Genomic DNA, 12,843 nt, shown 5'->3' with positions numbered 1-12,843 from the left:
CCAGGTTTTTGGTTGAATTAAAAAGAAGAAAGAGGGGATAAAAGGAAACCTAACTCTAGGGAATGGTCTCAGGCTGTGGTAGGATAGCAGGAGGAAACTCACGGGCTGGCTTGGGTCACGCTGGGTAGGGAACGCTCAGCCTCCCAGCCCCGCAGACCAGTCAGTACCTCCTGCTGCTGGCAATGTCCTCCCCACCACAACTGGCAGTGGAACTGACTGAGGAAACCCTCCAGGCCTTTTCCTTTAGTTCCTGGGACTTGTTGACCTGAACTGTAATTCTAGTAGGATTCATGAAGTAACACTTGCACTTGGGATAAAGTATTTAACCCTTTTCATGCCTTTATGTACAGGGTGAAGATCGTGTTTTTGTCTCATTGGAAATCCATTAACTCAAAAATTTCTTAACCTAGAAACACACAAGCTTACCAAAATTGGCTCTAGAAAAAATAGAAAATTTGAACAGACCTGTAAAAAGAGATGGAATTAGTGGTCAGACTCTTTCCAACAAAGAAAAACCCAGGACCAGGCTTCACTGGTGAATTCTGCCAGACATTAAGATAAGAATTAACACCAATCCTTCTCAGACTCTTCCAAAAAATAGAAGAGGAGGGAAGACTTTCTAACTCATTTTATGAGGCCAATATTACCATAATACCAGAGCCACGGAAAACATCACAAGAAGAGAGAAACTACAGGCCAGTATCCCTTATGAATATGGATGTAAAAATCCTCAACAAAATTATGGGAACTGAATTCAGCCGCATATTAAAAGGAGTATACACCAAGACCATAGTGGGATTGTCTCAGGAATGCAAGGTTGGTTCAACATAAAAAAGTCAATCTATGTGATCTACCATACTAATAGAATAAAGGGAGAAAACCTACACGATCATCAGAATAGATGTAGAAAACCTACACGATCATCAGAATAGATGTAGAAGGAGCATTTGACTTTTCGTGATAAAAGCACTCAACAAACTAGGAATAGAAAGGAACTTCCTCGACCTAATAGAAGGTATCTATGACATGCTTGATGGTCAGACTGAGTGCTGTGCCGCTAGGATCAGGAAGAGTGCCTGCTCTTGCTACTTTTGTGCAGCATGGTTTTAGAGGTCCTAAGCAGGATAATTGAGCAAGAGAAAGAAATTAAAGGTGTTTGTATTATACGAGAACTAAAACTATCCCTTTTCATAGTTGGCCGGACCTACTATGTAGAAAACCCTAAAATCCACATAAGCTCTCCGTTCTAACAGGTGAGTTCAGCCAAGTTGTAGATGCAGGATCAACATACAAAAATCCATTGCGTGTGTGCGCAGTAGCAACTAGCCATCTGAAAAGGAAATTTAAAAAACAATTCTGTTTATAATGGAGTCAAAAAGGATAAAATATTTAGGAATTAAAAAGTACAAAATGGTGAAAGCAGTTAACACCTAGGTAAGTGGAGAGACATTCTGTGTCTGTGGATCAGAAGACGTCATGTTGTGAAGGGGGCGGCGCTCCCCAGAGTGATCTACAAACTCACCCTCAATTCTGCCGTCTCTGCCAGAATTCCAGCTGCCCATTGTGTAGAAATGGACAAGCTGAACCTAAAATTCACGTGGAAATGCAAGACACCGCAATTATATTGAAAAAGAATACTGTTAGGGGCTCATGCTTTCCTATTTCAAGACTTACTACAAAGTTAGTTATCCGAACTGGTACGGTCCTAAGGATAGACCTGTAAACCGGTAGACTAGAATTGGGAGTTCAGAAATAAACCCATGCACTTATGGCCAGTGGGTTTTCAACAAGGGGGCCCAGGCCATTCATTGGGGAAACAAAATGGTGCTGGACCAACTGGATCTCCACCTGCAAGAGAATGAGTTTCGAACCTTGTCTCCCACCCCATAATGAACTCACAGTGGAGCAGAGCAGGAAATCTAAGAGATAAAATTATAAAACTTGGAACAAAGGTATAAATCTGTATGACCTCAGATTAGACAATTTTCTGGTATGATACCCAAGCACAAGTTACCAAAGAAAGAATAGATAAATTAGACTTGATAAAAATTAGAAACTTCTGTGTGTCAAAGTACACTACCAAAAAAGGGAAAAGACAGCCCACAGAGTGGGAGAAGATACGGATGGTTCCTGACTTACCATGGTTTGACTTAGAATTTTTCAGCTTTCTGATGGTGTGATAGCAGCACACATTCAGTAGAAGCTGTACTTCAGGTTTTGAATTGGGCTTTTTCTCCCCCGGGGACTGGTGTGCGGTATGATCCTGCCTCGTGATGCTGGGGAGCGGCGAGCCGCAGCGCCCGCTCAGCCCCACGGTCCCGGGGGTAAACCATGACACAACCGTTCTGTACCTGTTGCAGTGCAGTGGTCAACAAATTCCGTAAGATAACCTAGCACTTTATCAGGAAGTGGGCTTTGCCCAACTGTAGGCAAACGTGAGTGTCCTGAGCCTGTTTGAGGCTGTCCAGGCTAAGCTCCGGTGTTCAGTAGGTTAGGTGTAACAAATGCATTCTCAACTTAAGGTATTTTTAACTTCCGATGGGTGTATTGGGATGTGACCCCATCCTAAGTCAAGGAAAGTCTACTTGCACATCCTGTATCCCATGGGTCTCCTATCCGGAGTATAGAAAGAGCTCCCACAACTCGGTAACAAACAGTTGAGTCATTGGATTTTTTTTTTTTTAACGAGCGAAGGCTTTGAATAGCGTTTCTCAGAAGAAGATTGTGACCGAATGGTCAACTGGCACGGGAAAAATGTTGCACCTCGTTTGTCACTAAGGGAAATGCACATCGAAACCACAGTGAGATACCCTTTCACCGACCTAAGTGATGACGATGATGATAATAATAGATAATAACAGAGTTTGAACAAGGACGTTGAGAAATTGGAGCCCTTATGCTTTGCTGGGAAGAGTGTAAAATGGTAGATCACTGTGGAAAAACAGTTTGGCGAGTCCTCAAAAAGTTAAGCATAGAATTACCAAGCGACCGAGCAGCTCCCCTGCTAGGTATGTGCCCAAGAGAACGGAGAAGATGTTAGCACGAAAGCTGGTGCGTGAATGTTCACAGCAACGTTACTCGTAACGGTCAAAAAGAGCAAACAAGCCAAACGTCCCTCAGTTGTAAATGGATCGATGGCGGTGAAAGAAGCCAAGCGGGAAGGGCCACACGTTTTATGATTCCGTTTATGTGAAATTACCAGACAGAAAGTAGGTTGGTGGTTGCCAGGCCTGGAGAGCGGGAGAAATCGCGAGGGACTGACTGCCGACGGGCGCGAGGGGTGGAAGTGTCGTTGCGGAGGCAGACGGAGGTGGCGGTTGTACAACATAGTGGGTACTGAGCACCACGGAATGCTGTACTTTAGAACGGGGAATCTTACGCTCCGTGAATCCTGTTTCGGTAAAAAAAGAGAACCGTGAAAAAAGCTTTTGCAGAACACTGCCGTGTAAACGTGTGCGTTTCGCATGAGCTGCCTTTTTCCAACGAGCCTGTTTCTCTTTTGCAAACAGGCCGGCAGAAGTAGATACCGTGGACGCGTTCCAGGGCCGCCAGAAAGATTGTGTTATCGTCACGTGTGTCAGAGCAAATGCCATGCAAGGCTCCATTGGGTGAGTAACTCTCGTCACTGCCTTTTCACTGGCCTGTAGTCTCAAGCCAGATCTGTTTCCGACCACCGTCGGAGAATACCGTCATTTGCTCGCTCGGCCTTTATAAAGCTGTGCGTAACATCGTGAAGGTTTCCCTCCTTCGGTTGCGTGAAGTCGATCCGCTGTCTGGTGTGCTGCTCTTCGTACCTCGTGTGTTAACCTGTGTCCCGGTGGCAGTCTGTCCTTCCCCTCCGAAGAGTGCCCTCGATCTTGGGCCGGGGGGGAGTTTGCAGGGGGCTTGCTCCGCTCCAGGATGGGTCATGGAGTGGTTTTTCGTCTTCGCTGTGTTTTCATGCTTTGGCCAAGTTTGTCAGCCTTAACTCCTGTGGGTTTACTCACTAAAGAGGCCCAGGACACCGTGACGGTTGAGAGAAAACTCCCCCGAGTCTTGGAGCCCTGAGACTCCTGTGTAGTTACTTTTTTCCTTCTTTTGAGGAGGTGAAAGTTCCAGATTGTACAGATATGTTGACTTGGTCTGAAAGAAAACAGTAACGTAAGTAATGGTGACGTATGCTCTCCCTGCCCCGTTTGGAGAGAGTCTGTACGCACACACAGAGGCCTGGTGTCTCCGGACCATCGTGTTAGCGGTCCGCTCTCTCCCAGCTCCCTGGAAAGTTCACCTTGTTCGCATGGCAGTTCTGTTCCTTCTGAGCTCCCCTAGATCTGTTGCTACATTTGTCTGAGACTTGTGTGTTTGTATACTGGCTCCACGACATTTGAGTGATTGCAGATACATTTAAATGAAGAGTCACTGGTCAAGGAGTGCCCGGGTGGCTGTCTGTCAAGCGTCCGACTCTTCAGCTCAGCTCACATCTTGATCTCAGGGTCATGAGTTCAAGCCCCGTGTTGGGCTCCACACTGGGCACGAAGCCTACTAAAAAATGTTTTTTTTTTTAATTTTTAAAAATAATAACTGATCTAGTATTGTATTTTTAGGATGTTTCTAAGGCTTAAGAATGACACTGTTAAAACTGCCAGTATCTCCTCCAAGTGAGACCAGGAGATTGACCAATGCACCACTTGGGAGGGCAAGCTCCGGATATTTTGTTTATTGTTTTTGATGGAAGTTTCTTATTTGCCGGGGACCCTATGTTGGGAAAAGGGAGAAAACCACGTCACGTTAAAGGAGGAGGAGGAGCCTGAGAAAAGCTGTCTGATGTGTGTGTCTGTGACTCACCTACACTCACATGCTAAGTCATTCTGCAGAAAGAAGTAACTTTTTTTTTTTTTTTTTTTTTTTACCACTTAGATTTCTGGCAAGTTTGCAAAGATTGAATGTCACCATTACACGAGCCAAGTACAGCCTCTTCATCCTCGGACATTTAAGGACCTTGATGGTAGGTGCATTCCTGGGACCAGAGGACTCCACAGTCTGCCCATGGTTAACTGAGGCTGGCTCGAGGTTTCGTTTTTATTTTCCACCAAAATGCAAGTGATCGCAGGGTTACAGAACAATGAGCCTCTTCCCCCTGGTGGTTCTGCGCTCCAGCAGCTTCTGCCTGGGTGCTGACCGCTCACCCTGCCCCGGTCCAAGGCCTAGGTACCCATGGTCTGTTCTCAAGATGACCTTTTTCAAAAAGAAAAAAGAAGTCTCCCGTCCGGGGGCTGTTGAGATAGTAAATCCATAGGTGAAGTGCTTGGACAGCTGTGGGCACTCAGCAGACACTCAGCTCACCTGGTTGTTACTGGCCCAGCTTAAGGCCAGCGGGAGGGAGCTTGCGAGCGCGCGCGGGTCCTCCCTCCTGTGTGCCGCGCGCTCCGTGTCCCCCGGCTGGGGGCCGTGGCGGAGCCCCTCTAGGAGAGGCGGCAGGTTTGCGTCCGTCCGTGGTGGTCGGAGCGCGGCCTCATTCGGTGATGTCACGGCCCGGGAAAGCAGATGCTTGCTGCCTGTCTCCTTAGGGGTAATAGCTTCGGACTTGTCGAATTTCAGTGTCCAACGCGGTCGTTGGTTATCGTAGGAGTGGAGCCAGCTCATTCGGGTTTTTCTTCCCCCGGTTTTCCCCCTACTTTCCGGCTTAGTGCCACCAGAGGGCATTCCGACGCTGTCTTGCCCGTGTACTCCTTCCCTGCGTCTGTGCTTTTCAGGTTTTCTTGTTTGGGGGCCCCGTTGAAAGAATTTTTGAAAGCTGCTGGTACCACCTGTTTTTAAGTCGCTATGAGAAACTTGTTAGAAGTTTACCTAAAGATTTTGTTTCTAGCATGTTCTAAATCCCGACATGGTGAAATAACTATTAAAAATAAATCTTTACGTTGCTCTTAAAAGCGTCCAGCAGAACAGATAGCCGTAGGACTCTCTTTGCTTTTGAAATTGAGTTTCCACTTGTACTTGTTTAGGATAACATTCAGTGGGGCATATATTTTTGTAATTACTTGTCTCACTATTATATCTCTCTGCCACGAACATTTATACATAAGCTGGAAGTTTGGAAACATTTTCATAACTGGGGAGACTGTGAAGCGTGAACTTCTCTGTACTTTGTTCGCAACTTCCTGTGAATCTACAGTCACCTCAGAATAAAAGGTTTTTTGTAGAATTATTTTTCCGGGGACCGTAAGGATCTAAGTGTGAAAATGGGATTTCTTATCAGTTGGTTGACCTATTACTACTTTTAGGAATAAAATTTTTGAGTTTTGGCGGTGTTTAAACCTGGAAGGTAACATGGCACTTGTGTTGTGTGTGCCCTGATTAAAGGAGCCTCTGTGGGCTCCCCTGTTCCCACCGCCCCCTTCTGTTTGGCACCCAGGAGTTTGTGCCCTGGCAGTGCGGCCTGCGGTCGGATGACCGGGCAGGACAGAGTCCGGGCAGGAGGGCCCCGAGAGCGCGTGGGGGAGGTCTTCACTCTGGGAAGCCAGCGCCGTAAAAAGACGGAGAAAGAATACAGTAAAAAAGTCCCAGTTTATCACTTGGGTTTTTCCAACTTAACTTCCGCAGTCCTTGGAGCCTTTTTCCTATGTTTTCGTTTCTGTTTTTGTTTTTTATGCTTACCCCAGTTTTCCTTCCGGAAACAGAACCAATGACGAAGGCACTTGGTTTTCTCTGAGAAACCAAGAGTGATAGCCCTTACTCAGAACCGTTTTTGTGCCCTCAGAATCCGATTAAACACCACCTTTAGGTGCCGTAGACGTGGCAGAGACAGCAAGACCATCTGCTTCGTGTCACACCTGTGTTGCGGCCGCAGGGTGAGCGTCTCTGGAGCTCTCCGGAGCGAGAAAGAGATCCGAGCCGTGGAGCCTGGCTCGCGGGCCTGCACGGTGCGCGCCGGCCCTGGCCTTGCGTGTTACTGACGCGGCCCTTCGAGCGTGACGAGGTGCTGTGAGGTCAGCATCGATACTGCGGTTCGTCAAATCCAAGAAGCCATTAGGACATAAGTCACTAGCTTACGTGCTACTCTTAGGCTGTGACGCTTTATTTCCACTTAGAACTTTTATTTTATATTTATTAAAAGAATTCTTCTAGTCTTGTTTAGACAGACGTAGGTCACTCTTGTTTGTGCACGAAAGAGGAAAAATACAGACAAGATGAACAGGTTGAGAGATCCCTAAAAGTATTTCACCTTCCGAGTCTGGCGCTACGTAACCATTTCCCGGGTCACAGTCACGTGGCCTCGTTGGCGCACAGGCCGTGCCCCTGTGCCCTGTGCCATCAGAAGGCGTTCCCTAAGAGTACCCCCCACGGTCTCCGGGGTTCTCCTCCAGCCCCTGGTCTCCGTTCTCCAGGAGTTGATGCTGGTGCTTTTTTGTCTCATCAGAACATTTCTGTGGGTAGGTTTTCAGGCAAGAGCTGGGAGTCCTTCCTTCAGGTGGTTTATTGACCGAAAGCCGAGGGGTCGTGGTTGCCTAGCCATGAATTCCTCTAGGATTAGTTACTCGGAGACTGCGCCCTGGCTGGTAGGCACCCCAGGTTCAGAAATGGTAAAATGTGAACACGGTGTGCATTTCAGAATCAGTTAAATAAAACATCATTCCTATTTTACAGATGAGGAAACAGGCCCAGAGACGCCCGCTTGACCCAGGTCATGCAGCCAGTTAAAATTGCTGCCCTCCCCCACCTTTATGAATAGGACGGGAGCCCCCGCGAGGACAGCGGACAGTGGCCAGCTGTGCTCTTTGCCCTCCTCCTCTCGCTCCTTCTCTTCTCCCTCCCCCCTCCCCCTCCTTCCTCATCGTCCTCCTCTTCCTCCTTCGCTTCTCCTTCCCCTCCTCTCCCCCTCCTCCCCCTTCCTCCTCCCTGTCCTCCCCCTTCCCCTCTTTCCTCCTCTTCCTCCTCTTCCTCCCCCTTCTCTTCCCCCTCCCCCTCCCCCTCTTCCCCTCCTCCTCCCCAGCCTCTTCCCCCTCCCCCTGCTCCTCCTCCCCCTCCCCCTCCTTCCTCATCGTCCTCCTCTTCCTCTGCTTCTCCTTCCCCTCCTCTCCCCCTCTTCCCCCTTCCTCCTCCCTGTCCTCCCCCTTCCCCTCTTTCCTCCTCTTCCTCCTCCTTCTCTTCCCCCTCCCCCCTTCCCCTCCTCCTTCCCCTCCTCCTCCCCCTCCTCTTCCCTTCAGGCTTTGTGTTTTTTCCTCTCATGCACGCTCCTCTTTCTAAGGATGCCCACATTCGAATAACTGTAAAGCAGCAATTTATTGCCAAGCCAGGTCTAACAGGAAGTGAGAATGCATGCTGGTGGGTTTTCTTCTCCTTAGGTGTGCGTCTCATAACTTGAGCTCCTCCAGGAAGGTGGGAAAAATCTGTGGAATAGTTGTCTCAGTGGTTGAAGATGGTTTAGCCCCTTTGGAGTCTAGGAGGCCTTTGAGAATTCAGTGGCAGCTATGGGCCTCTTTCTAGAATAGTCACATGCACCCAAAAGTTAGGGCTTTCTGGCACCAAGCTTTCCTACTCCAGCATATTAGCCTTTCGAGAAGCAGGCAAGACTCTAGATCAACAGTGTCCGAGGAACTTTCCGGGATGACAGAGCTGTCCGGTGCCCGCACCGTCCAGTCACTAACCACGAGGCACGTGTAGCCACTGAGCACTTGAAACGCGGCTGCTGCAACTGAGGAAGTGCATTTCTTATTTAATTTAATTTAATTAATTGAAATTTAAATAGCTCCTTGTGGCTGCTGGCAACTGGTACGGTCTGTGTAACAGCCAGTGACCACACGGCACCAGTAATGTGGTAAAATGGGGGAAGTTCTTTCTTATAGGCGGTGACCAGGGCTCTTTTCTGATAACATGGCTTCTTTCTGTGTCTGGACTTCTCTTTCCTTTAGTGGATTCTTGAGAGCCTAGTCATGAAGTGAATTTATTGTTCAGAAATGAAAGCAGAAATCTCGTGCTTCCCAAGCATATGAGAGTTTTGGGGGGGGGGTGTAATTGTCTCTCCCTTGTCTGTTTCTAGGAAAATCAGCACTGGAATCACCTGATTCAGGACGCGCAGAAGCGGGGTGCCATTGTCAAGACGTGCGACAAAAACTACAGGCACGACGCAGCCAAGATTCTGAAACTCAAGCCCGTCCTGCAGAGAAGTCTGACTCACCCGCCCACCGTGGCCCCGGAGGTGGCCAGACCCCAGGGTGGCTTGCCCAGCAGCAAGCCAGACGGTGAATTTGCCAAGACGTCTTTCCCTTCCTCCCTGTATCACGTGCCTTCGGGCTGCAAGGAATCCACTGGTGCCGTTACCACCAAGGATCCTGAAAGACCTCCTATTCAGGACCGGCTTCGGGACCCACGACTGCTCAGGAGGCTGGGCATAGACCCCGAAGCCAAAGGGACGTGCCCGAGGGATCCGCAGCCCCTGAGCCCCCAGCATCCTGGGGCCACGCCTCCCTCGGGGGAGCCAGGCTTCCCTCTGAGTCACCAGGACCTGGGTGGTGCCCAGCTGTCCACCGCCAGAGGGACCACGCTGAGCAACCAGAACCCTCCCGTGCAGTGGGAGCCTCCAGCTGCCGGTACGGATGTCTCCGCGAGTAAAAGAGCATGTGACTGGGAAGGAGGGCTCAGCCGCAGGAGAGAGACCAGGGCTTTCAGCGAAGGGGACCGGGAGACGCAGAGCCCTCAGCGCCGGCACCCGAAGAGGCGCTCCGGCTGGGACAACAGGAGACCGGAGGAGGAAGACAGTGGTTCCAAGAGAAGAAAGTTTTTATAGTAAAGCCAGGTGACAGAGATGGTCAGCCCCAGCATCATCGCAAACTTAAGATGACCACTAATGGGACTGTCCAGATCTGATTATTTTTGTCCTTAAAGGAGTTTGTGTGCTGTTGGAAAACATGGAAAGTGTATCCTCACACCTGAACCTCTCGGTGTCCTCGATATCTTTCGTCAGCTGCAAAAGCTGTCGAGGGCGTTTGTGTGTCCGTTATATTGTCCTTGAAGACTTAAAATGTTGATCTCTTGTTGTTGTATAGTAAGGGAGACGAGTGGATGGTGTAAAAGTTGAAGTGTACATTTGTATAGCTAATAACAAAATCCTTTTAAAATGTAATCTAGTAGACCGTTTTTCTTTCCCCTGCTTAAAATGTTGCTCATTTCCAACAGAACAAACTTTATATCTAAAGAAAATAAAAAGGGGCAGGAGGAGGAGGAGGACAGGCCCTTTCAAACATTGTCATGGCAAGACAGACCTCTTCAGCCCGGGCAGTCTGCAGTAAGCTAAGTTAATGCTGGTGGGTCAGATGTCTCTAGTTCTATTTAAAAAAACAAGTGGAGTCTCCCGGGGGAACCTTCAGGAAGCAGAGCTATGTTAGGTGAAGTTCTGCTGATGTTGGGTGTTTTTAGATGAGGCTCCTTGGCACAGAATATTACGTTTCTCTGATGAGTTCGTCTGCCTATTTCAGGGAGCACGTGGGTTTCAAGCTTAGATTCTGATTTCCCCTTGAGGTAGAAGAATACGAAATGAAAGAATCATTCTGGAGATACCATTCAGATGCCCCCCAGCGTATCGTGAGCATCCCGGAACCGGTGGGTTACAAGTCCAGTGGTCGTCAGGTGCCGGATCAGTGCAGGGGGGGACCCCGGAAGAGCCACCGAGGCTTGGGTGTGAAAGCTTGCCGGTTGCCGGGAGAACCCGACCAGTTTGTTTTGGGGGGAGTGTGAGGAACGGCCTGTTACTCTCCCCCCCCCCCCCCACACCCAGGGGATTCTGGTCACTAACCGGGCAGCCTGGGACCCGAGAGGGCAGGCCAGATAGAATATTGTGGGCAGGAAATCCCTCTCTTTGAAAAGAGAAGGAGAAGAGTGCAGACGTGTGAGGTTGAGACCCAGGAAGAGAGCGGACAGGTTTCCTGTGAGCTCTGGGGCCCTCGTTACCTGCTGCCAGTACATCAGTGCGGCAGGATCATCTGATCGGAGGGGATGGTGCTGTTGTGGAGGGGAGTGCCATGGCGAGCGGACGTTTGTCTGGACAAGGGAGGCCTGTCTGACCGCAGGGTCAGACGTGAGGGTGCACGGTAGCGAGTGACACTCGTCAGAACCAGTGGTTTGTAGCGACTGCTAGGCAGCCCGTTAGCTACTTTGGGGAGGAGACCAGACCCCTGGAGATCCACACGCACCGTTTAAAATGCTGTCCTCTGCTTTTTAAGCCAAGGGGGCTTTGTGTCAGAACTTCTACTGAAACTGGTTTAAGAGCTTTAAAACATTTGCCAGAAGTTTTAAACCTACCTTCTGTGACCCACGTCCCGCCCAGCGGGGTCCAGACGGCTGCTGGTGTTGGGCCAACACTCCTGGCCCTGGGCATGTGCTCCGTCCCCCGTTGGTGGGCAGGACACTTGTCCTTGGCCACGCGGTGTCAGAAGGCGCAGGGTGCGGGGTGCAGGGCGAGCCCCACCCTGTCTGAGTCAGGGGCTCTGTAAGCTTCCCGCATGTGCCTTTGGCACGAAACCCCATTGTTAGTTTGAGTTCACTTTGCTGCTATCTTGTAAGATGCCTCGTTGAGCGGATACTTGGTGGTGACGATTTAAAGGGTCGAAGAACTCCGTCGGCTCCTAAAAGGCGTGACAGTGACAGACAGAGCTGGGGTCAGGAACTTTCCCTCTGCTGGTGCAGCACAGAAATGAAGAGAGAAGTGCTCCCAGGCCAAACCCGGGCGGTGCTCTCTCCTGGGGCCCAGTGCTAACACCCGTCCTGGCGCTGTGCTCTTCTGTTGGTTCGCCACCCACCCAGCCTGTGTCCTGACAGCCCCTCCCTGGGAACACAGTCCTGCCTGATCCCGCATTTGAAACTGTTTGTTCTGGTTGGTAAAAATGTTGGCATAAATCATTTCATACGGGCGCCTCTCTGGCGGTGGCGGTCAGAACGGTGTCGTTCTCGCAGAGTGAAAAATACGGCTGTTTTCTTCGTCCTTGCCGTGGCGTTGGAAGGAAGTGCCCCGTTTTCTTTCCGTGTTCATTCTTCCACCGCGAATATATCCTACTCAAACCCTTGTTTTGCCTCTTTGTATACAATCTTCCTTGGCTTTACTGTGCATGGTTTATTTGGTGAATATGTTTTCATGTATTACCAGGAGCAGATTTGATAAGTACATGTGAATAATCTCCTGTAAATGAATTTTATAACAAAAATGCACTAAACTATTTTCTAAAATTAGCCGTGTAGACGACAATTTTTGGCCGCAGCTTTGATAATTCTTTCTAATGCTCTGAATTCATAGCTGGGATTCGGTGAACAGTAGCCCTCTGGTCTTTGTGAAAACACACCTTTGAAGAGAAAAGGGTGAAATTAAACGTGGAAATAAGAAAACTGGCCTGAGTTAGGAGCTACATGTGACGGGGTCAGGTGCAGTGTCCTAACCAGCGTGCTTTGGGTCACTTGATTTGTCTTAGGCAGAAATTATTGCCGGGGGGAGGGGTGGGGGGGGATTTGCTTTACTCAGGCCTGTTCTCCAGCCCCCTTCTCCCACCCCCACCCCAGCTCTCTGTGAAATCCCAGCCGTGAGGTCACAAAGTGTTCATGACCATCCGTGGTGGCCGGTCCTGTTTTGAGGCTTGGTTCGACAAAAGAGCACACTCACCTTTAGGCTGAGACCGGGGAGAGCGGGAGAGGCTGGGCAGGCGTGAGCGGAGCTCCCAGAGTCACGATGGGGGACAGGGTGCAGACGTCCGAGGCGGGCTGACTGCCAATGGCAGCAGCCGTGGGGCGCCTTCATAAAAGCAGTAGCTTCGGGGAGTGTCATCAGGCTTGGCCACACCGCCTGTCCGAGGGCACTTGCTCATTCCGGATGCGCGCACCCGG

General features: G+C 49.7%; 1 protein-coding gene across 10 annotated transcripts in view; it reads left to right on the top strand.

The window, feature by feature from the left end:
• Positions 1–12,198, top strand: part of SETX (senataxin) — a 65,995-nt gene extending 53,797 nt beyond the window's left edge. For 9 of the 10 annotated variants that reach the window (XM_045469531.1, XM_045469538.1, XM_045469539.1 and 6 more), the window contains 3 exons: positions 3,510–3,608; positions 4,897–4,984; positions 9,017–12,198. In XM_045469531.1, the coding sequence (XP_045325487.1) occupies positions 3,510–3,608; positions 4,897–4,984; positions 9,017–9,763 (934 nt within the window). In that variant the 3' untranslated portion in view covers positions 9,764–12,198. Of the gene's footprint in view, positions 1–350; positions 817–3,509; positions 3,609–4,896; positions 4,986–9,016 lie in introns of those variants that run through there. The other variant, XR_006710366.1, reaches the window with a different exon arrangement.
• The last annotated feature ends 645 nt before the right edge of the window (positions 12,199–12,843 follow it).

Source organism: Leopardus geoffroyi, chromosome D4 (genome assembly GCF_018350155.1).
Source record: "Leopardus geoffroyi isolate Oge1 chromosome D4, O.geoffroyi_Oge1_pat1.0, whole genome shotgun sequence".
Taxonomy (NCBI): domain Eukaryota; kingdom Metazoa; phylum Chordata; class Mammalia; order Carnivora; family Felidae; genus Leopardus; species Leopardus geoffroyi.
Note: the sequence above shows the minus strand (reverse complement) of the source record. Positions and strands in the feature narration are given on the sequence as shown.